Raw genomic sequence first — 21,017 nt, 5'->3', positions numbered from 1 at the left:
CCAGGCTATACGAGACCGAGATTATGGGATTCAAGACTAAGCGAAGGAGTTATACGTCCGGAATATATCATCCAAACTGCTCAGATTCGCCCTTAATTCTCGATAAGAAAGTATCGCCTTACACGAAATCGAACCGATCCGATTCTGTCGCGTACAACCGGCGTCTGCTATATCCCTAGTTACTTTCGAGCCTCAGCCCTTAATTCACGATAAGAAAGCAGTATCTTCCACGATTAAATGAAACTGATCGAGTCTGATTATTTTGCTTCTAACCGAGATTACTGTATTTCATTCGCTCTCCTCGTCGAACGTCACATGCTAGCCTTCGCTCGGACCAAGATAAGAAAAAGACTTTTCTAGGTTATATGAACCCGAGATTATTGGATTCTAGATTAAACGAGGGAATTACTTTTCTAGAATTCAGTTCACTCTCTACTACCCTTATCTAAACCAGTGGTTGTGTCAGTCTATGCCTTCGACAATTGTCTCGCATGAAAAATAATTTGTTGCAAACTGGAACATAACTCGTGGAACGCGTCGCGTTGCGAACGGCGACCATAATTATATCGTTCGAAACGGACGCAGTTTCCAAAGGCCGTTCGAGACGAACGGATTTATTTATTTAATATAAAATTATTAAAACTCACTTTCGTCGGTCTGTGGCGCCGATAAAATGGCACTGTGCTTTTTCTTGACATCTTCTACGTTCATCTGGATCCTGTCTATCATTTCGCGGATCTCCTCCACCTGGGGAAAAAAAACAAATGGCGTCAAATAACGTATACACGCTTCTGACAAAGATAGTAGATTTGCTTCTTTTGCTACGCAAATACTGCTACCATTTTGTTGGTACTCCGAGAAAATTATAGTCATAACAAAATGGCCGGTGTGGCATATTAAACAAACCAGATTGATAATTTCAGATAAAAATAATCGATTTTCGTCTTTGCATAATCTTAACCTTAATCCCATCGGAATATGACTTTCGATCAGATACTAAGTTTAAGTACGCGGGGGCGGATACTAGGAGTGGGGTTACAGAGGATCGAGTCCGCCCCTCATTAACCAAAAAACTCTATTATCTGAATTTTAATCGCTTCCAGCGACTTCAACACCGTTTTTTCATTTTTGAAATTTTTTACACTCAAAACATATTTTGTGATCTGCTCCTATTTTGAATTATGAAAAATAAAAAATTGCTTCTGGTAAAATAATATACTAAAGACTCGAGAATGTTAGATGTTACGTAATCTCAGTGACATGTGCTTTCTTTGAAGTTTTCTTCGAGGCGTGACAAGGAGCACTATCTTGTTTGAAAACTATTGATGGCTTCAGAACTTTCTGCTACCATGTTCGTGTACGTTTCCATATTGATTCGATCATCTTTGACTCTATCACGACACCTATACTACCATGTTTTAGCGTAGGTATAACACGTTTAGTATCATACAGAGGTTGACCATCTCCTCAGTGATTTTAATCCCACTGCAATCTTTGTTCGTCCGTTTCATCAAAAGCTTACGTCTATTTAAGTGGTTTGCTTCTTTTACGATTCGTTGAACAATCGTTAAATATGTATTAACTCTAGTCCCATCTATTAACTCCAGCATTTTCTGCAATTTACTGTGTTACGAGGATTGAATTGAAAGCCACCCTTAAAATAGTTCCTTTTCCTCGATAAGTTACAATTGATCGTCCACCAGGGTGCCTCTTCGTATATTTTCCTTTATTTCTTCTATTATTTATTGTAATTATATAAATTAAAGTGCCTATACTTCCCATCGAAACATGAGGTACAACCAATCAGAATTTCATCGAAATCGGATAAACATAGCGGAAGTTACAGACATATCACAAACACACAGACCTAAATGCGTTAAACGTAACAAAAGACTTCTCTGAACTTGGTTATCCATCAGGGTGCCCCTTAGTATATTTTTCTTTATTTCTTCTATTATTTAACATAATTATATGAATTAAAGTGCCTATACTTCCCATCGAAACATAAAGAACAACCAATCAGAATTTCATCGGAATCGGATAAACATAGCGGAAGTTACAGGCATATCACAAACACACAGACCAAACGCGTTAATCGTTACGAAAGACATCTTATGTTTATCGTGAGTCATAAAACGACGTTTATCGCCAATCACGCTCGAGGATATGAAAAATCATTAGAGCATGTTATTGATGTAACTCCGGAAATGCTTGAACTTGTATTACTCAAGCTCATTGATCGACTATGTACCATAGAGAGATGACTTGATGGCGACGCCTGCCCTTACACGCATTGTCGTTACTGGCTGAGTCGCTCACAACTACAATTCTTCCATCGCGTGACAAAGGACACGAACGAAACGTATAGCGACAGAGTAGGATAGGACCAAGACTGAGGGACACTGGCGTAACCATACGCTCAAAATACTAGCTATGAATAGAACAAAAATGTACCTCTCGTGGTTATGGAGACCCTACTACTATGTAGCGTGACGTCAGAGCGGCCCTCGCTAGTGGGAATAAGGCGGCGCGAAGACCTTCTCTCCTTGCCCTTGTCTCGTTTAGTTTGTGCCTAGCCAACAAGTCATCTCTCTATTATACTTACATGGATCGTAATGGACAATATTTGCTATTTATATTCTTTGAACTAATATATTCGAATGCATTCACTGTCCGTGGTCCGTATACGGGTCATTAGCGCCGAGCATCGAATACGGGCGCTGAGAGTCCAGACAGTGAACGGGTAACCCTTTCACCTTTTCAAGTTCGTTGCAAATTGTAACGTATGCGAGGTTCAAGATTATTTTTTAATAGGAAGTAATAAATATTACGATTGATATATCGAAGAAACATAGCTAGAAACATTGAAAATAGAAAAAAAGAATATGATCGTAACACTCGATGTTCGATCGGGAAACATCAAAGAACCAACTTGGCGCGTAACAAAAGGATCGTCTCTAGTTTCCACGGTAACGACCGACACGGCATTTCACCTTTGTTACAGCCATAACCTCCTACGCGCGAAAACGGAGAAAAGTCGGATGGGGAATCGAGCAATCAAAGTTAATGCGTACCCATGCAAATAGCAACCGATACAAATGTCAACGATGTCGACGACGCTATTTGCGCACCAGCTTTCCGCCTCGAGTTTCCGTGGGGACGCATAGGTGCATCCCACTGGCGACACATCTCGTAGATTCTCGAATATTCAGCGCCTTCGGTCTCCAAATTACCCAAAGCAACATTAGCTTATAGTAAATCACGCCCACTTCGATGGAACTTCAGACAAGGAGTATCGAGAAACATTTAAAAGAAACCAAATATTTCTTTTTATCTAATATTCGCGTTCAGGGGTCGAGAACTAACCTCAAAATTCTGAACGAAACATGTATTTATAATTCATGCTTCGGAGATATCAATAATTGTGCTATTTTTGTATAATTATCGTTCCGAACGGAACAATTAAACATTCCACTAATATCACCGCAATAAATGTCCATTTAATTAAATTCCTTGAAAGTTGACGGCGGCGGAAAATAGTGTCGAATATGAAAAAAGTTGGCAATGCTGCTGCAGAACTTCCGCTGTATTAATTTAGAACGTACGAAATTTTCAAACTTCCGATCAAAAATTTTTAGACCACAAGGGAATGTTGAGAATTCGCTTTTCGATTTTGAAATTCATGCATAAATTCGACCGCGTTATTAAGATTAAAAAAGAAAAAAAAATTTGTTAACCCGTTCAACTTAAAAAAATAAATAAAATTAAGAGTACGTATTAAGGCGAATTAAAACTGGTAACTTTAACTTTTCTTGTTGCGAGAAACGGTATTTTTAAATTTTATGTCATAAAATATGAACAAAGTATAAGATACGTTATCATTTTGTTATAAAGTGTAGCGATACAGTGCTTCCGTATGACTATCTGTGAAACACGCGACGTACAATTCATCGTGAAATCAATTGTTACGTATATGACCCCTATTACGTGGAAACCAATGAGTTGCCCTTCCGTTTCGACGTGCTTACGATACAACGTATAAATACACGGTGACGCGATAGAACGATCGAGGATATACATTCAGAGAAAATATCGAGTTACAAGGAGATAACACGTGCTTCGGAACGATGACGTAAAAGATAAAGAAGACAATTTGCTAGAACGGATTCGACAAAGCGATTCCAAACACCAAGAACGAATTTCCAAGGTCAGTCTGCGAGACAGACGAGCGTTCCAATGCATTCGAATGGTATTAAGACGGAATTGTACGGGCCAAGAAATATAATTCGAAACGAACGTTAATTAAAATTTCTCTCACCGTGACTGACACAGTTGACAAATTTATTTTTTAACTTTATCTTTCGACACGAATCTCGTTATCGGTGCTTATCAGTATTATATAATTTCTTTTAAAAACAGAGCATAATGTGGGTTATCAAGGATTAATTTCATGTTTGTAGGTTATGTAATTCGTTTATTTCGAAGATTACTCGAAATGTTTTAGACTTTCGAAACGGATTAGGGGTTCTTTTTTCGAAGTCGATGCAGAACAATTTCTAGAACGCGAACTCGAATTGATATCGTCAAGACTCGAAGGTCGAAGATAAGTAGAAAGAACATCAACCTCTGACGTTGTCGTCGATCACAGGCAAACTGTCGTGACAGCTCGATTGCGCGAGAGTTCAACGAACGGAAGATTAAATCAAGAAAAAGTCGGGCATTTCCTACTCGCCGAAATAAATTCGAAAGAGAAAAGGAAAAAATTGAACAGGTGGGGGGAATCTTTGATGAATGGTAACTAGAGAAAGTCAGCCATCGTTGTTCTTGTTTCGATGTAATGCAATTTACTCCCCCCTCCCACTATGGTCTTTTTCGGATCAAAATTGAGTAGAGTTTTGTATATTATCAAATAGAAATTGTTTGACTGCCCTAAACATTATAAGAATATCTGATCATAAAAGAAATATTTATTGCAATATAAACGAACATAACCTAACCCGCAGAAACCAACGTTTAGTGACATATAACTGGGAAATGTAACGGCACAAAATTATTCGTTTCATTAAAAATATTATGCGTTAGGATATTATAAATAAAGTTTAATAAAAAAAATAAATTTTATAACAGGATTCATCTATCAAAGGAGGAACAAGCAAAGTTGCAAAACGGTTGGCTTGTCTGGTTCGTTTAATTTGCGCCACGTCGAGATAACCGGAGGTAAAATAAAATGCTACTTTAAAAGAATCATTAGCCAATTTAGCTTGACGTGAAAAAATATGTTCCTTCCTCTAATTTCTCGTCGCAATTAAAGGTCTACAATATGGTCTTTTTCGTATGTAATTAATTTTTATCAACCACGTGCGTTGCATTTTTTAAATAAAATATTATATTTTCACTCACCTCCGCGAAAAACTCTGTCATGAAGTCATCTTGCCCGCCGACGTTGACGGACACATCGTCCGCCACGTCATCGTCGTCCGACTGGGCCTGAAAATCAATAAACAAACCATTAATGTTTGATCAATTTTAAATTAAACAATTACGACTATTTCTTATGAATAGTTTTCATAATATAAAAAATTATCAAAGAGTACGCAAATTGTATTATTTTCAAATTCGAAAAAATAACAAAGCTACAGAATATTTTCGATAGCATGTTCTAGGTTTTCAACACGTTCTTCTCGACACTATGTTTCTTAGGACTGTCGACACGATATCTTCGGAATTATTGAAACGATCGATTTGGAATTTCGCCCACATGTAAAGTAGATGTCCGTTTATAGCCCCTAGCAGACTGAAGTCGGTATGTACGAGACTTCTATTTTTCCTAGTATAAATAAAAAAGTAGTTGAAACGGCGAGATCGCTATTTTTATCTGAATCAGATTTTGAAATTTATCGCGCTGAAATACTTCAGGACGGCACGTTTAAAAATCAACAAACACGTCTGTAAAAAGTTTATATTTGTCCTCTCGATAACTACCTAAATAATCGCCTTAGTAATAGAAATCCCCACATGACTCTATTTAACCACGCGTACTTAAGTAGGGTAGACTGGGGTTAAAAGTAACCGAGGGCTAAAGTAACAAGTTAAATATTTTAAAATATATCATAGACGCTTACGCAAGCGTTGGTAATAGGATGAAGAATAATACTGGGAAACGCTCATCAATACTCTAGCAGATATTCTTTCTGTTAACTATTTAAAATAACAAAAAAAATTTCTTTTCAAATTTATTTGTCAGAACGTAAAAATATTATTTCAATAATGTGAGGTAAATATGTCAGTTTGGGGTACAAACAGTATTTTTATAATTGTAATACTTCTAAAAAAAATCGTATACTACGCCCATGAAATAACATGAAATATAACTCTGTCGACAAATGAAATAATTCAAGCTCAATTCTCCTCTTCCGATGTACGAGGCGCATTCTGTTTTATACTGGGTCACATCGTGCACGTTATACGGTAATTTTGATCGTGTAAATTGTCCGCCTGCGAGTGACAACCTGTACGACCTCAAGATCTATTTTGCGGGTCTCTGAAAGCGATCGAACGTTCGCATTACAATGAACAGAACGTATGCCTGCGCTCTGGGACGAGTAGTCGACCGAAAAAGGCGTCTGTCATGCTTGCTATAGTTGTTCCCATTTCCTGTTACCGTAATCGATAATGCCTCCGAGCAATAACGTAAAAACGTAATTGTTCTTAATCGTGGAGCAACACGGAAAATGTACAGTGAAAACTCGATAAATGTCCTCAAGAGCTGTTCCATAAATGATACATTTTTATCCCCACCACTAGGGGGATCCCCCTTGAACCAGTGAGGCGAAGTGTAACCGGAGACGTAGCGGCTTTCTTTAAAAATCTTTATTGCCTTCGTCAACTTAGTTTAAATGTCCCTGTCAGTGTGACCACACTACTGTACAAGAAGAAAGTTTTTTATTTTTTACTTTTTTTTAATAAAAATTTTACTATCATGTAGGGAAGATTTTTCTAATTAAAATGAGACTAAACACGATATAAATCGGCCAATATTTGTTACCATAATATTGAATTAAATATTGTGTACTCATATCTTCGCAAGGTCAGTGGATTGTTACATTTATCGAACAGTGGTAGCTAACGAAACCCCCTATTTCATAAGTGTTGCAGTTTTTGATCACTTACGAAACGGTGGAACCGTTCCGTTTGAAAATAGCTACCTCCCGTTCGATAAATGTAGCCAGCACCTCGATGCGTCGTTCTTTGATATTTCCGAACATAGAAAAGGACAGCACAAGAAGGATAAATAAAGAGAGAAAGACTCGCAAGTACAATATTTAATTCAATATTATGCTACCAAATATTGACCGATTTATATCGTGTTTAGCCTCATTTTAATCAGAGAAATCTCCCCAACATGATAGTGAAATTTTTATTAACAAAAAGTAAAAAATAAAAAACTTTCTTCTGTGCAGTAGTGTGGTCACACTGACGCAGATATTTAAACTGGGGCGATAAATCCGAGTTTCAGTCCCTCTTTCTTCTTTAGCTACTGACTCTTTCTACGTTCGAAGCGTCGGCAAACTACAATCAAATTCGAAAGACGATTCTCCTATTCCGTAAGTGTTGCTGACCGGACCCGGAGTAGCGACATTTATCGAGTTTTCACTGTATTTCGTTTTAAACGGTGTAAAGCAGGTAAATAAAACCTCGACTGTCTTCTTGGCTCTTATATCGATCGATAAAACGTATGTACACAAAGCGTGTACCACGACCAATTAAGGAGCAAGCGTATTTTATTTTATTTTAATTCCCGAAAGTAATCGCTGACGACGATAACGATTGCTTCTGAATATTTCTGTTCCCTCGTGCAAACGAGGACCAGAAGGAAAAAGAATAATAATAGTGTCGAGGTCACTGGTTTCACTTTACGCGACTTCCTCTGTTTCCAACGTAAGTAAAAGAGTTTCAGATCCTCGCTCGAGATTGTTTACGTTTCTTCGCGCGAGGACGCGACCCCCAGCGGTGCTTAACCGTAGTAATGTTTTTGTCACAGATCCGACGATTTCTCGAATTTTTATCTCTCACGCCTTTTAAAATTATTAATAATTATTCGTAATTCACGTTTTCTGTTGAAACTGTTCGAATAGTTTACCATGTGATGCATTAAACGTCCTTTTCGCGCAGACAGAAACTCTAATTTTGTAGGTTATGATACCTTTTCACTTTCTCGCAAAATATACCATAGATACGATATGTTAAATCTTGCAATTGATTTCTCGAGCACTTTTAATCCACTTGAATATACATTTTACGCTAAAGTGTTCGGTTAAGTTCCAACTCTAGCAGAGATTCCACCACAAAAAGAAAAGAAAAAAGAGATAATAGTATATCGAGGTCACTGGTCCCTCTTTATGCGGTTTCTTCCGTTTCCAACATTAGCAAGATCCTTGCACCAGATTGTTTACCTTTTTTCGAGCGAGGATACAACCCCCAGTGGTTCTCAACGACCGTGCCCTAAATATTTGATAATGAATGTAATGATCCGTCGAATTTTTAGTTCCCGTGGCTTTTAAAATTATTAAAAATTCCGAAACTACGTTCCGGTTTCTATTCAGCAATCCTTTCGCATAACAAAAAAAAGAAACGAAAAAAAAAAAAATAATAGTATGTCGAGGCCACTAGTTCCACTTTTCTGCGACTTCCTCTGTTCCCAACGCAAGTAAAGAAGGTCTTCGCTCAAGATTGTTTAAGTTTCTTTGTGCGAAAACGTGAACCCCAGTGGTTCTCAATCTCGTTATAATTATTTTAATTTAATTATTTTAGGAATTAATTTACTTTATTTATAATTCGAGACTGGGAAATTAGCACGAAAAGATGCGTTTCTCGCTATGCAAATACGTCGAATTCACACAGTACAGAAGAAACTACGAAACAAACCGAAAGAGTAAATATCGAATGTTTGCAGTGCGATAAAGCATAATACTGTCTTGCTTGCGTCAATGTTAAATGCAAATCACGAAGCTAAAATATTATCTCATCACAAGACGTGACCCAGAGTATTCTGACTCTTCAGATTTCTGCTTTGGGGAAATATTTCTGGCCACACGGTATACTTTCGGTAAAGAATTTTTTTCTCGAAAATGGTTAGGATTTCAAGGGTATGTCTGTTCACCAAAAATAATTGAAATTGACCCCCGCAACCGAAAATAATTATCTCAGAATGATTTGAAATTTTTTAATTTTGTCGAAAAATTTGTCCACCTGCTCGAATTTTTTTCTCGAAAATGGTTAGGATTTTTTCAAGGGTATGTCTGTTCACCAAAAATGATTGAAATTGACCCCCGCAACCGAAAATAATTTTTTTAGAACGGTTTGAAATGTTTTAATTTTGTCAAAAAATTTGTCTACATGCTCGAATTTTTTTCTCGAAAATGCGTAGGATTTCGGGGATATGTGTAATAATCAAAAATGATTGTAATTGAACCCCGCAACCGAAAATAATTTTTCCAGAATGATTTGAAATTTTAAAATTTAATTGTTAATAACATTTTAACGAAGCCTCAGTCAAGAAATTGATATTCTTGATTTTCGTCTTATTTTGGGCTCTAGAATCTCCTATTAAAATTTTTCCCAGGGGTGGCCAAACAGCTTGTATAGGGTTGGAAAAATGGAGAAGGTTATCCAAAATGAAGCTGTGGTCAAGGTTCGGATGTGAGTCAGTGGAAACGATGAAATCATCGAGGAAAAGAATCTGGAACGTTTTGCAACTTTGTATAAAGAGGATGTTAACTATCAGTATGCGCGTAAATACGATGACTCATACTTGGCATGGAATAACCAAAAACTGTATGTTCAAAAAATTTGGCACAGTTCCACTTTCGGAAGTAGCAAAAATTAAGATTCCGAGAAATCTAATGAGTCACTGGGTACGGAAGTTGTCTAGTTCTTTGCTAGTAAAGGAATATCAAAGCCGTAATTAACAAGGACGGATAACGATCAGAGCAGTTGTAGTACGCAGTGCACTCGATCGATACTCGGTACTCGTGTACGATTAAGAAACGCTTATGGCCGTCGCATTGTGGAGCTTACGGTTCTGTTTGTCAGCGAACTAATGAAAAATTCCCGTATACTAGCCCGTAAAAGAGATACAGCGAGATTTTCGGATGAAGCTTGGAGTAATACATTAATACCACGCTAAGCAGTACGTTAATACGTTTATCGATTAATTCGGGACAAAGATGCGCAGAATTTTTTTCGAATAATGATAGAAACTTATTTGCAACTTTTTTATTTTTCTTATTCCCTTCAATTAACGAGGTTGTTACATTTCCCACTTGTAGGCGTTCTGCGTGTTTGTGTCTCTTAAATCTATCATTTCACTAATCCGGGTCACATCTTCCTCCAATTAGCCAGAATTAACGAGATTTTACTGTATTTACATAATTTTCTTCGGATCAAATTAATTCATTAAATATGCGGTATAATTAAAGTGACAAATTAACAGAGACCATCCACGCTGTTCCACATAAAAAATTTTCATTCTTGTCCCCTCTACCTCCCTGCCCCTGTTGAGACCCGTACTTTGAAAAACATCGAGCTCGTTGCATTTCACGAGATCTTCGCGTATCCGGAACTTCGTAATCTAAAATTAGAACCCGTCGTGACCTTGAATACTTATCTCCCTACGATCAAGCGTGTCCCCTACTTCGTGCCCTATTCAACGTACCGAGTTCGCTGTATCTCTTGAACCAGCTATCGTTGACCCGGCGCAATCAATGACCGCGCGTTTCTCACGTTTCGTTTCGTGTCACCGTGACGGCCGCGAAAAATCGTTCGCCACGTCCGATCTACCCCCTGGATCGACTCTCGACGACCGATCGTGTCTTTCGATGCCGCGAGATTAATCGGTCGCGAGCAACGTCACTTCTATCCCAGCGTTTCTCAAACATAACCTCACCGAACAAATTTTTCGCGAGCCCCCTACCAGCAGAATTAAATTACTATTTCCATAATGCACCGAATCGGTCTCTAACATTTGTTTTCTACATATTCCTTTCCATTGACAAGGTTTTCTGTTATACATATAAAACACATCATGCGCAAATCCTGTAAAATTTCCTCGGGAAACTTTGCGGTAACTCTATAAATAGAATTTCCGATCGGGTACATTATGTAATAGAAAGTTAATGGGTGCTTTTTTTTCATTATATATTAAACTTCTTTTTCCTTCGCAAAGCTCGCGGACCTCGAGTCTGTGATACTGGTTGCATTTCTTTTTATTTCCGCTATTACAATTTTGCTTAATTCTATCTGCTAAGAGTTTGAGGTTAGCTTTTTATTCCCAGTATGGGAGACACTGCTCAATCCATTTTCATCGATCTCTCATCAACAGTCTTTGTTCGTGCCTCCTTAACCTACCTACCCGTCCACGAAATGCCGACCACGCGAAAATTCGCCACGAGACATCGACGACCGCCGGGAAAACCGATCGTCGAAACCCTCGAATGTCGAATCGTTTTCGTCTCGCGAGCACCGAAGATGCGCACGACGCTCGACACCTGACGCTTCGAGAGTCGTCGTTATCGAGGCTATTAGCTCGCGACTCGTTATGTAAATCTTAGAGGGAAAATGCCTCGGCGCGAGAAGGGAGGCCCAATCTTCTTCGTCGATCGGCGAACTCATCGGAGAAATTGCTTTTTCGCGTTCCGGTGCCGGCAAAAAACCGATGAAATCTCCGTCCACCCTTTCGACAACAAACTCGCGTGATGCAAGCGTTTCCTTTTTGCTGTTTTGCTTTACAACGGAATCGTGGCCGCTATAAATCACGAGCCCCTTGTGACTGTCCCTCCACGGCGATACGACGACCTACAGCGAACCCATTTCGTACGAGTAACGAACGAGAGAGAGAGAAAGAGAGAATTAAGTTTGAACGATACTCTGGAAAATGCAATTAAAATTACTTTTACGAATCGTCAACTTTCCGATCGTGCGTATCGGGAATAAGTGAAAAGATACACCGATAGTAACCTTGACGAAACGAAATACGAGAATCGCGAGGAAAAAGAATCGAAAAAGAAATGCTCGATATACGGATTGTTTGTTCGGTAATTTTCAACTGTATTCGGTCGCGCGTATCTGAGCTTCGGAACGGATCGAAGTCGAGTCGTAATTTACGCGCTCTAAAACAGCGTCGAGCAACGAGCGTGCACGACTGTCACGAACGAATGAAATTTCCGTAAATGCCGGATGGTTAACAGTGTTAACACCGTAGAAAAACGAGGAATCGCGCGACGACCATTCACGATCGACGTGATGTTATCGGAACGACAGGTGTCTGTCAGAATTCGAGATAAATGCTTATACGGTGAAATTTTAACGCCGCCAAACCGATCCACGGAACAGGGATAATCAAAATGAACGGGGGGGGAAAAAAAGAAACGTAAAATGACCGGGGCCGCCGAATACATGTCGCGCGCTTAGATACGCCCCGGTACACGCTTTTCATAAATGTCAGTCGATGCCTGTGAGTCATCGACACTAGCTGTTCATGCGTTGGATCGGTCACCTCCTAACGAATCTATGAAAATATCGCGAAACATCGGTTCACGATGCTCAACCGATGTTCGAAAGAGTACATTTTGTACATCTCTCACATTCTGTGTCTTTTTATTTCCATCTATCTGTTTCTTTATCTCTCTCATTCTCTCTTTCTCTCTCTTTCTGCTCAAGTGCTCGACAGTTGACAGTCAACGAACGGCTGACACCTCGGAAACGCCTTTCCTCGTAAACGAGATCCGTTCGGGCTTCGATTCGATCAATGACAGAGACGTGCATTTTGCGAAGAAAAATTTATACGATTGCAACGAATGTAACAACAACGAGTTGCACGTATACGGTAGGCACAGGCTGGTTCTTTAAACGTTACAAGTGCAAAGCGGCCCATAACACTGTCGAGGTTTACCAGAGGTTCGTCCGCAGGTTTCGTCGGCTGTCTTTCTCGCGAAAAAGATCGGCGAGAAAGGCGGTCTACCAAATCTATGGGCAAATCTTCCAATAAAACCTTTCTGTCTACAAGCCGCTCAAAATGATAATAAACCGAAGTGTCGGGAAACGCGAGATAGAGTAGTAGGAGAGATATTACGAACGATGTGAGAGACAAATTCAGACACACGAGAGAGAAAGCGCGCGAGTTAAGAAGATGAAGAAACAGGCAGACGGAGAAAGAGAAAGGATGACAGAGGAAGAGAGAGAGAGAGAGAGAGAGAGCGAGAGAGAGAGAGAGAGTTAACAGGCAAACTGACTGTTCGGTGAATCGGCTTCGTTTCTAGTAAAATATACGTATCCACTCGAAACTCACCGCGACGAGGGCTGCTAATCTATCCTTGGTCATGGCGAGGGTGACGAAGAATTGCGAGTCAGCGGGTGTACGAAGTGGAAAAACTAGCGACTAATCCCATTCACGATTTTATCCATGTACGACGAGCACGGCCACTAAAAACTAAAGGAAACGGACGCACTAGCGGCGAGAGACACGATCGTAAAATCGATATACTCGCGAACTCGCCTGCTTCTGCAGTGCCGTCCGGTGTGGTACGCATGCGCCAGTGACGTCAACTCTAGCCAGGATCGGCCCTGATCTCCTTGTAGCCCCTTCCTATAAATAATAAGTAAAAAAATAAAATGTTCGTTCCCAATACCCTCGAAATCTGTCGATCCCACGAGTAAATATTAGGGAAGTGATTCTTTAGGGATACTTCAGTTATTTTAATATTCGGCAAATGTAATTCGAACATTGTATCCGCTAATCAAATATGTGGACATTTCTATTTTGTTAAACAGAGATTAATCCGTGTATAGTATTCTGCTGTAAATTGCTTCTTTTTGTAGTCACTGTATTTTCGATTGTAAAGTAGATTTTTTCAGCAGAAGAAGTAAAAGGAATGTTTAGAAAGCATTTAAATAATATTTAAATAGTAATATTTAACTATTATGCTCAACTATTTGATGCTCTACCTTACTAGGTACTTGCAATTCCACGAAACGACGATTCTTAATGTAAACATGAATGCGTTTATCCGTTAAGAAAGCGACCCAAATGAACGTCAACTACTGAATAGTTAGCAAACGAATGTGTTTAAAGCAATTTCGCTTAGACATTCCGCATTATCAATTCCAGTATCGAACGTGTAATACAAAATGAAGTTTGCCGGAGTGTTACATCTTGTAACTTGTATTTTTGTTAAAGAATCTGGGAAGAAAATGGAACATCGAGTGTCCTCGATGTTCGAATTTCATATTTACCGCCGTCCACAATCTAACAACGCCCTCGCGCGCCAAAACCTCGTTCCATTTACCGTACTTACGTAGACTATGATTCTTTCCGTTGAAAACTAAAATTCTTCGGTACCGGCTCAATGTGGCGCGCATGGAATAGATGTCGCTATAACGTGACAATCTACAATCGTAATTTTTCCAAAAAAATAACATATTCACGCATTATTTTAACAATCGAATGATAAAAATATTCAAACTGAATTTTTTTATATCGTGCCAAGTGATTGCTCATCTTAATTCGCGTTTCGTTGTATGTAGCGAATGACGAAAAAGCGGACCCCTACTCGTCTAGACAAAGGAACGCCATTGTGAGCCATAACGACTGTGTCACAGGGTAAGTTTTATCGGTCATTTTCACGTACACGTCACTTGCCGGGAAATTTTGTACCTACGTCCTCGGATTTTCATAAATTTAGGGTAAATTAACCGACAACTTGTTCGATCATTTGTTATTTCCACTATAATTGCGCGTAGTCGAATTTCGAGATTAGCGCGAAAGTCTCCTGTGGTACAACGGGAGGCGCCATTCTCTTAAGAGAACGTGGTGACTTTCAACGTCGGCTTGTAGTCCGAGAGCGCGGGATATTAGTCAACCGGCTTTCTGAGCTAACGTCGAAAGTATTATCAGTTAATTATTTTGGTAGGTGCATTTGCTTAACGATCAAACAAACGCATTTTTACTTTTTACAGTTACGTTCGGTAAACGTGTAGCCTGATCACGTTTTTAACGCGTGATGTAGCACGATCTAGCATCATCAAATTTTTCCCTAGCTACTTCGGAACAGTGAATGCTGTTCATGAGCACGATAGTGTAAATGTTTCACCTACCACTATATCTAATAGAAAATTTTATTAATATGTTACCGCGGAGCATCTGCGATGTAGAAATTGTTTCTCTCGATCAACGATTCTTTTCTGAGCGTCACTGATATTTTTCAGATTTATCGCTTCGTTACTTACACAAATCGTCAAACAACGATATCAAAATGGCACAAGAAGCCGATATGCCTACTTTCAAGTGTGTCTTGGTGGGCGATGGTGGTACTGGAAAAACAACATTCGTCAAACGACATTTAACTGGTGAATTTGAGAAAAAATATGTAGCAACTTTAGGCGTAGAAGTACATCCTTTGATCTTCCACACGAATCGGGGGGCAATTCGTTTCAACGTGTGGGATACAGCTGGACAAGAGAAGTTTGGTGGCCTTCGTGATGGTTATTACATACAAGGACAATGTGCTGTCATTATGTTCGATGTTACGTCAAGAGTAACATACAAAAATGTACCCAACTGGCATAGGGATTTGGTGCGAGTTTGTGAAAACATACCCATCGTACTCTGTGGCAACAAAGTCGACATTAAGGATAGGAAAGTAAAAGCCAAGAGCATCGTTTTCCACAGGAAGAAGAATCTACAGGTAGCACTCTCCTCCACCTTAAAAAGAATTTAATTTTTTTTCCATTTTATAGTTTTCCTTCACAACTAACATTTATTTTTTCTGTTATTAGTACTACGATATCAGTGCGAAGAGTAACTACAACTTCGAAAAACCTTTCCTGTGGTTGGCGCGTAAATTGATCGGTGATCCCAATTTGGAATTCGTCGCTATGCCAGCGCTTCTTCCACCCGAGGTCACCATGGACCCACAATGGCAGCAACAGATAGAAAAGGATCTCAAGGAAGCCCAAGAGACTGCATTACCAGAGGACGACGAAGACCTTTAGTTTGTTATGTCGCGCGTATGATCCGAACAGAGGCACAGCGTATACAGGCGTACCTTGTGCGTTGAGTTCTTGTGCCTCTTGATAGGTTGAAGATTCTTTCTTCGAAGGAATTAAAATTCGCGTAAAATTTTGTTCGATATCTAACGATAATAACGGTAAAAATGTTTCTGTGATTTCACGTTTCACGAGCTTTGTCTTAACAAAAGGATACAGGAATTGTACGTTGCTTTTGCGCGAATAGGGATTTGTGTGCGTGACCATGAAACACGTGACCTCTAATTTTTGTACAAGTATTGGATAAACCTAGCCTAACGTACTTCTTATCGGTATGAACGTACCATTTGATAGATGCACAAATGTTTAAAATTTCAAACATCGAAGCTAAAAAAATCGATATTCGACATGCTTGTTTCATGTTTTTACTTGTGTATAGCAAATGTGTATGCGTGCGTGAACATATACGACACGGTGCAGTCGAGTATAATCAACGTACGATTCCCCGGTGAATTGTACGTCGATCAGTTTTTGGAGCATACTGCCGCTATAGTAATTTAATTTTTATTAGGTTTTTTTATCGCACCCAATATAAAAATGCAGTACGTTACTTGCTAATTTTCGAACGAATGAAAAACGCTATTTTCGAATATGGCGAAAGTAAAAGATTAATTCTGCAAGAAAGAATCTTTCGATACCCACGAAATGCTGATATTTAGAAGTCACTGTTTACACACACACATACACGCAGCAGACACAGACAGACATTCAAACTAGAAACAAATCTCTCGGAGAAGCTCTGAAAGTAGCTGAATCTTTACCAAACAATAACGACATAACCTTTGCTGTTATTTCACATCTCGGTTACGCGATGATGAACGAATAAAGAAAAACACATTGATGCATATGTACCGATTGATTGAACAATGCAGCGAATCGTATTTGCGAGTAATCTGCAACATCCAAACAGTGTTGTATTTTGAAATGTTACGATTGAAGTGAAGTACGGTTTGTAGTCAGTTGCGCCTGTCCACGGTAATGAGGACTGTTTACTATTTTTATAAGCGAAGGTGAATGTATGATTTGTTCGACTTAAATTATATAAACAGTGTTTTTCTTTTCTATACAAAAACATTCGTTTCGTTAAGAGGCCAGAGCGGTACATACGTCCCTTTCCTTACTTTCCCCGGTTTGTTGCTGATGAAAATACGCCGAGTGCACAGTGAAAAAGTGTACACAACTACCCACGGTACTTTTATCGATTAAAGCAAATGGCAGAAACGCGAGTGAAGCACTACGTATTGTGTGCTTCATTGTTCCTGCTTGAAGCGGCTTGTACCAATGATGTATTGGATTCAATAAATCGTCCTTGAACTGTTTTCGAAGTTACAACATTTCTGGAACGTTCACATACGCGCGTAACGTTACGTTTGTCTTGTATACTTCGGTGAGACTTCGGTTAAACAAAGCGAAGGGGAAAACACAAGTTTGCGTCGTAGACATGTAAAATCAATCATTCCGGTGGCAATAAATTGAAAAAACATTTTGTACAAGTTTATTAAATGATATTTATAAGGGATGACTTTTAATTGCATATATTTAAAACATAGCATCGAAATAAACACATATTTACAATAACATGTTATTTAATAGAAAATTACGTAATGTTTAAAATCACTTTATAATTGATCGAAAAGAAAAACTGCAGTACATTTGTAGGAAAATGCATACGCGTATGAAATTAATACTAAACTCCTTATTGCAATTGAAATTCACGTCTTTTTCTTTCCGGTAATATACTACTTATTAATAAATCGTGTGTTGCCTTTTGCGCGCAACAAATGCAACAATTCGGCGAATTAAGCTTGCAACTTTTCTTTCTTATTTTTCTTTTTACCTTCGAGAAGTGCCGTTCGTTCATTCTCGGTGAGCGGTATCAATAATTTTGTGATCACCCCAGTTGCCAAAGTTACATGTCCATCCCGTAATGTGAATCGTTGACCCTTTTCGCAAACCATCGGCCTTATTATTTTCGCTACGGCTCTAAAAATGAAACCACATCCAACGAATTCGTTCAACGATAATACAGCGTCGATCTACCGTATCTTCCAGATAATTTAATATTCTTCTATTCAAATAACGTATAAGGGAACTTATACTCACGTGAAATCCTCTCCGGGCATGACTAAATTTTTGTTGACTAAATTAATTTGCGTTGCGACGTCCCACGTTTTACAAAACATTTGAGTTTGAATACGATCATGGATGGGTTTCTTTCTTCCTCCTTCCGCGGTGGTGAGCATGTATATCTGACATTCGAAATGATCGAAAGCCTTCATCGAACCAGGCTTGCATATTACCATGCCTCTTCGAAGGTCGTCCCTCTTCAAGCCTCGAAGTAAAGCGCCCAGCTGGTCACCAGCCTGTGCCTCTTCCAGTATTTGATGGAACATTTCTATGCCTGTTATCGTGCTCTTCAAAACTTTGTTGTGACCTAATATTTCACACTCATTGCCCTTCATTATTTTACCGCGCTCCAATCTACCCGTGGCTACTGTTCCTCTACCGGGAATCGAATAAACATTTTCTATCGGTAGCAAGAAAGGTTTATCCAACTCTCTGACTGGAGTCGGTATGTATTTATCTACAGCTTCTAGTAACTTAAATATAGCGTCCTTTCCAATTTCGGGTTTGTTCCCTTCCAAAGCACAAAGCGCGCTACCTTTGACGATAGGTGTATTCAATCCGTCGTAACCCATTTCGGAAAGCAATTCCCGAATTTCCATTTCTACTAACTCTATCATCTCGTCGTCCGCTGCGTCAACCTTTTCAACGAAAAATGATCATAGTGACTACCTTTATGTACGATAAAGAGCAAGACAATTGTCATAGATCAGCGCAATTAAAAAGTTACCATTCGATGTATCTTACCTTGTTGATAAAAACAATAACATGCTGAATACCAATTTGTTTAGCAAGAACCAAATGTTCCCTAGTTTGTGGCATAGTACCGTCCGTGGCAGCAACTACAAGGATAGCTCCATCCATTTGTGCTGTACCAGTGATCATGTTTTTAATGTAATCCGCATGCCCTGGACAATCTGTGTGCCCATAATGACGGTTGTCTGTCTGATACTCGACGTGAGCCACATTGATAGTAATGCCACGTGCTCTTTCCTCCGGCGCATTATCGATTTCAGCGTACTGTTTCATCTGTGCTAATTCCTTTTCTGATAGAACTGGCAACAACAAAAACAGATGCTATTCGACATGATTGCATTTAATGAAAAAGCAGGAGGATGGATCTAGTACCGGATCAAACGTGCAAACAAAATACCTTTGGTAATTGCTGCGGTTAATGTTGTTTTTCCATGGTCAACATGACCTATTGTTCCAACATTACAATGTGGTTTGGCCCTCGAAAATATTTTCTTTTCTGCATAAAATCTCTGTGTATTCACGTATGGTAAAAAAGATCCAACGCATAACTGACCAGGCAAAAAGTTTCCTTGCTGTAAAGAACGAAGTAATTGAAGTTGAGCCGCATTAACGAGGAACGTGAAAATTTCGCCACACCGGCGAAAATTCATAATAAAATTCCCTTACGTGTTTAACGATATGGTCGATGTGAAACAGCTGCCTAACGGTTTGTTTGAGCACTGAAAATAATCAATCGTTCAAACTTGTAAACTCTATGCGACTAGCCGTAGTCGTGAAGTTGTAATTCATATACACGAGATCAATTGGGACACCATGATTGTTTTCTATTGCGGTTATTGACCAGGCATCATAATAATGTTTAAATGATGAATGACGTGTTTACTTACCAGGACTGAAAATTACTTTTCCAGAAATTAACGCCATGGCCAGAAAAAGCTTTATCAGTACTTAATCTGCTAGCCAACTGTAATGCTCGCGTTTTTGACGACCCCACAGAGAGACGATCCACGCGACGTGCGAGCATAAACTATGAAAGTTGCGTAACTTCTCTTTCAAATATTATTTAAACATAGAACCTACACGAAGATTCGTATTTATGCATTCATTGTTGTATTTTCTATGTACTAAAAAATTTTTGAAAATTATTCTCTCAATACGATTCACGGGAAAATTTGTTGAAAATAACAGTCGCGAAAGAGCATGTATTTCTAATCAAGCACCGTGTCGTTCGTATCGTTCTTCTTTATGATTGGTTTCGACTCTCAGCGCGTGCTTATTTGATTTCGTAATGAAATCTTATCACTCTCGTGGAATTTTTGATATCGTCCAATTTAAAAAGTTCGATTAGCGTTAATGATGGTCTAAGGCTAAGGCACGTAAGAAAATATTTATGTCATACATGTAAAATGACTTAGATCAACATCCACATACTTCGGTATTCATTTTAATTTTCCATCGAAAATTTCAGAATTTACGCAGACGTTCAGTTGTGAACATCGTTGGTAAGCCATTATTGGACCAAATTGGACTTTTGTTTGGAGTCGTTGCCTTGGTAAATATTGTAAAATTCCAAATTTTTCGATACTAGGTTTTACATTATTTTTAAACAAGACTCTAAAGATATAATTCGGTGCGATGCCTAGTAGAGTTTATTTTATTGGTTATTTCACTATTTGAAATAATAAATAAAGGAGAACCATTAAAATCTAACGAGTTTTACAGTGAACATAGGTTTAATGCACATAGCGCCACAGCGGGAATTAATTGAAACTCGATTATTCACCGTCGAGTGCAGGGTCATGTAACTGCATTCTAATTAAGAGCGAAATTGAAACGGACCAGCGTATTGTAATAAGCAATGGAATTGTATGCTTTTCAACGTGGGCGATCAAGCTGGGGAAGGTAGAGAGAAAGGAAGGCATTTCTTAGAGATACTTTGTTTATTTTCTAAAGGCCTTGTCGAATCGGAGTTTCCGTCGTTCCTTCTTTTAGTTTATTACGGACCGTGCCGAATTGGCTATTTCCGTTAAGAGTTT

General features: G+C 38.9%; 3 protein-coding genes across 9 annotated transcripts in view; 1 reads left to right on the top strand and 2 right to left on the bottom strand.

Annotated features, from left to right (window-relative positions):
• Positions 1-13,572, bottom strand: part of LOC122397284 (syntaxin-1A) — a 46,139-nt gene extending 32,567 nt beyond the window's left edge. For 4 of the 5 annotated variants that reach the window (XR_006259094.1, XR_006259092.1, XR_006259093.1 and 1 more), the window contains exons 1-3: positions 13,346-13,571; positions 5,401-5,487; positions 648-747 (exon numbers count right to left, since the gene is read on the bottom strand). Coding sequence is in view for 2 of the 5 variants with exons in the window: in XM_043396389.1 (XP_043252324.1) it covers positions 648-747; positions 5,401-5,487; positions 13,346-13,378 (220 nt within the window). In the remaining 3 variants the exon portion in view is untranslated. Of the gene's footprint in view, positions 1-647; positions 748-5,400; positions 5,488-13,345 lie in introns of all 5 variants that reach the window. The other variant, XM_043396388.1, reaches the window with a different exon arrangement.
• An 882-nt stretch (positions 13,573-14,454) lies between these two features.
• On the top strand, positions 14,455-16,945 carry LOC122397292 (GTP-binding nuclear protein Ran). Of its 3 annotated transcripts, none has more exons than XM_043396403.1 (3): positions 14,455-14,656; positions 15,262-15,740; positions 15,832-16,945. In XM_043396403.1, exons 2-3 carry the CDS (start codon positions 15,309-15,311, stop codon positions 16,045-16,047), a joined length of 648 nt encoding a protein of 215 aa, XP_043252338.1. In that variant the 5' UTR covers positions 14,455-14,656; positions 15,262-15,308; the 3' UTR covers positions 16,048-16,945. The 3 variants fall into 3 exon arrangements, with proteins under 3 accessions (XP_043252338.1, XP_043252340.1, XP_043252339.1); XM_043396405.1 differs by lacking the exon at positions 14,455-14,656 and adding an exon at positions 14,661-14,739; XM_043396404.1 differs by lacking the exon at positions 14,455-14,656 and adding an exon at positions 14,797-14,962.
• A 153-nt stretch (positions 16,946-17,098) lies between these two features.
• LOC122397277 (elongation factor Tu, mitochondrial-like) lies at positions 17,099-20,100 on the bottom strand. Its single transcript, XM_043396368.1, has 6 exons — positions 19,869-20,100; positions 19,648-19,700; positions 19,379-19,553; positions 18,973-19,280; positions 18,205-18,866; positions 17,099-18,084 (listed from the first exon to the last, which is right to left on the bottom strand). The coding sequence occupies exons 1-6, from the start codon at positions 19,903-19,905 to the stop codon at positions 17,901-17,903; spliced, it is 1,419 nt and encodes a 472-aa protein (XP_043252303.1). The 5' UTR covers positions 19,906-20,100; the 3' UTR covers positions 17,099-17,900.
• Between the last annotated feature and the right edge of the window lie 917 nt (positions 20,101-21,017).

The sequence above is a fragment of the Colletes gigas genome, unplaced genomic scaffold (assembly GCF_013123115.1).
Source record: "Colletes gigas isolate AHSC1104 unplaced genomic scaffold, ASM1312311v1 Colletes_gigas_Sc00009, whole genome shotgun sequence".
Taxonomy (NCBI): Eukaryota; Metazoa; Arthropoda; class Insecta; order Hymenoptera; family Colletidae; genus Colletes; species Colletes gigas.
This window is presented reverse-complemented; position numbering and strand designations above follow the sequence as displayed.

Bases quoted from the DNA above. Each gene is read 5' to 3' on its own strand.
- LOC122397277 (XM_043396368.1), bottom strand. From the start codon at position 19,905: ATGGCGTTAATTTCTGGAAAAGTAATTTTCAGTCCTG. The intron at 18,867-18,972 runs GTAAGATACATC...TTCGTTGAAAAG, and splicing joins TTATTGTTTTTATCAACAAG to GTTGACGCAGCGGACGACGA. The intron at 18,085-18,204 runs GTGAGTATAAGT...TTTCATTTTTAG, and splicing joins ATGCCCGGAGAGGATTTCAC to AGCCGTAGCGAAAATAATAA.
- LOC122397292 (XM_043396403.1), top strand. From the start codon at position 15,309: ATGGCACAAGAAGCCGATATGCCTACTTTCAAGTGTGTCTTGGTGGGC. The intron at 15,741-15,831 runs GTAGCACTCTCC...TTCTGTTATTAG, and splicing joins ACAGGAAGAAGAATCTACAG to TACTACGATATCAGTGCGAA.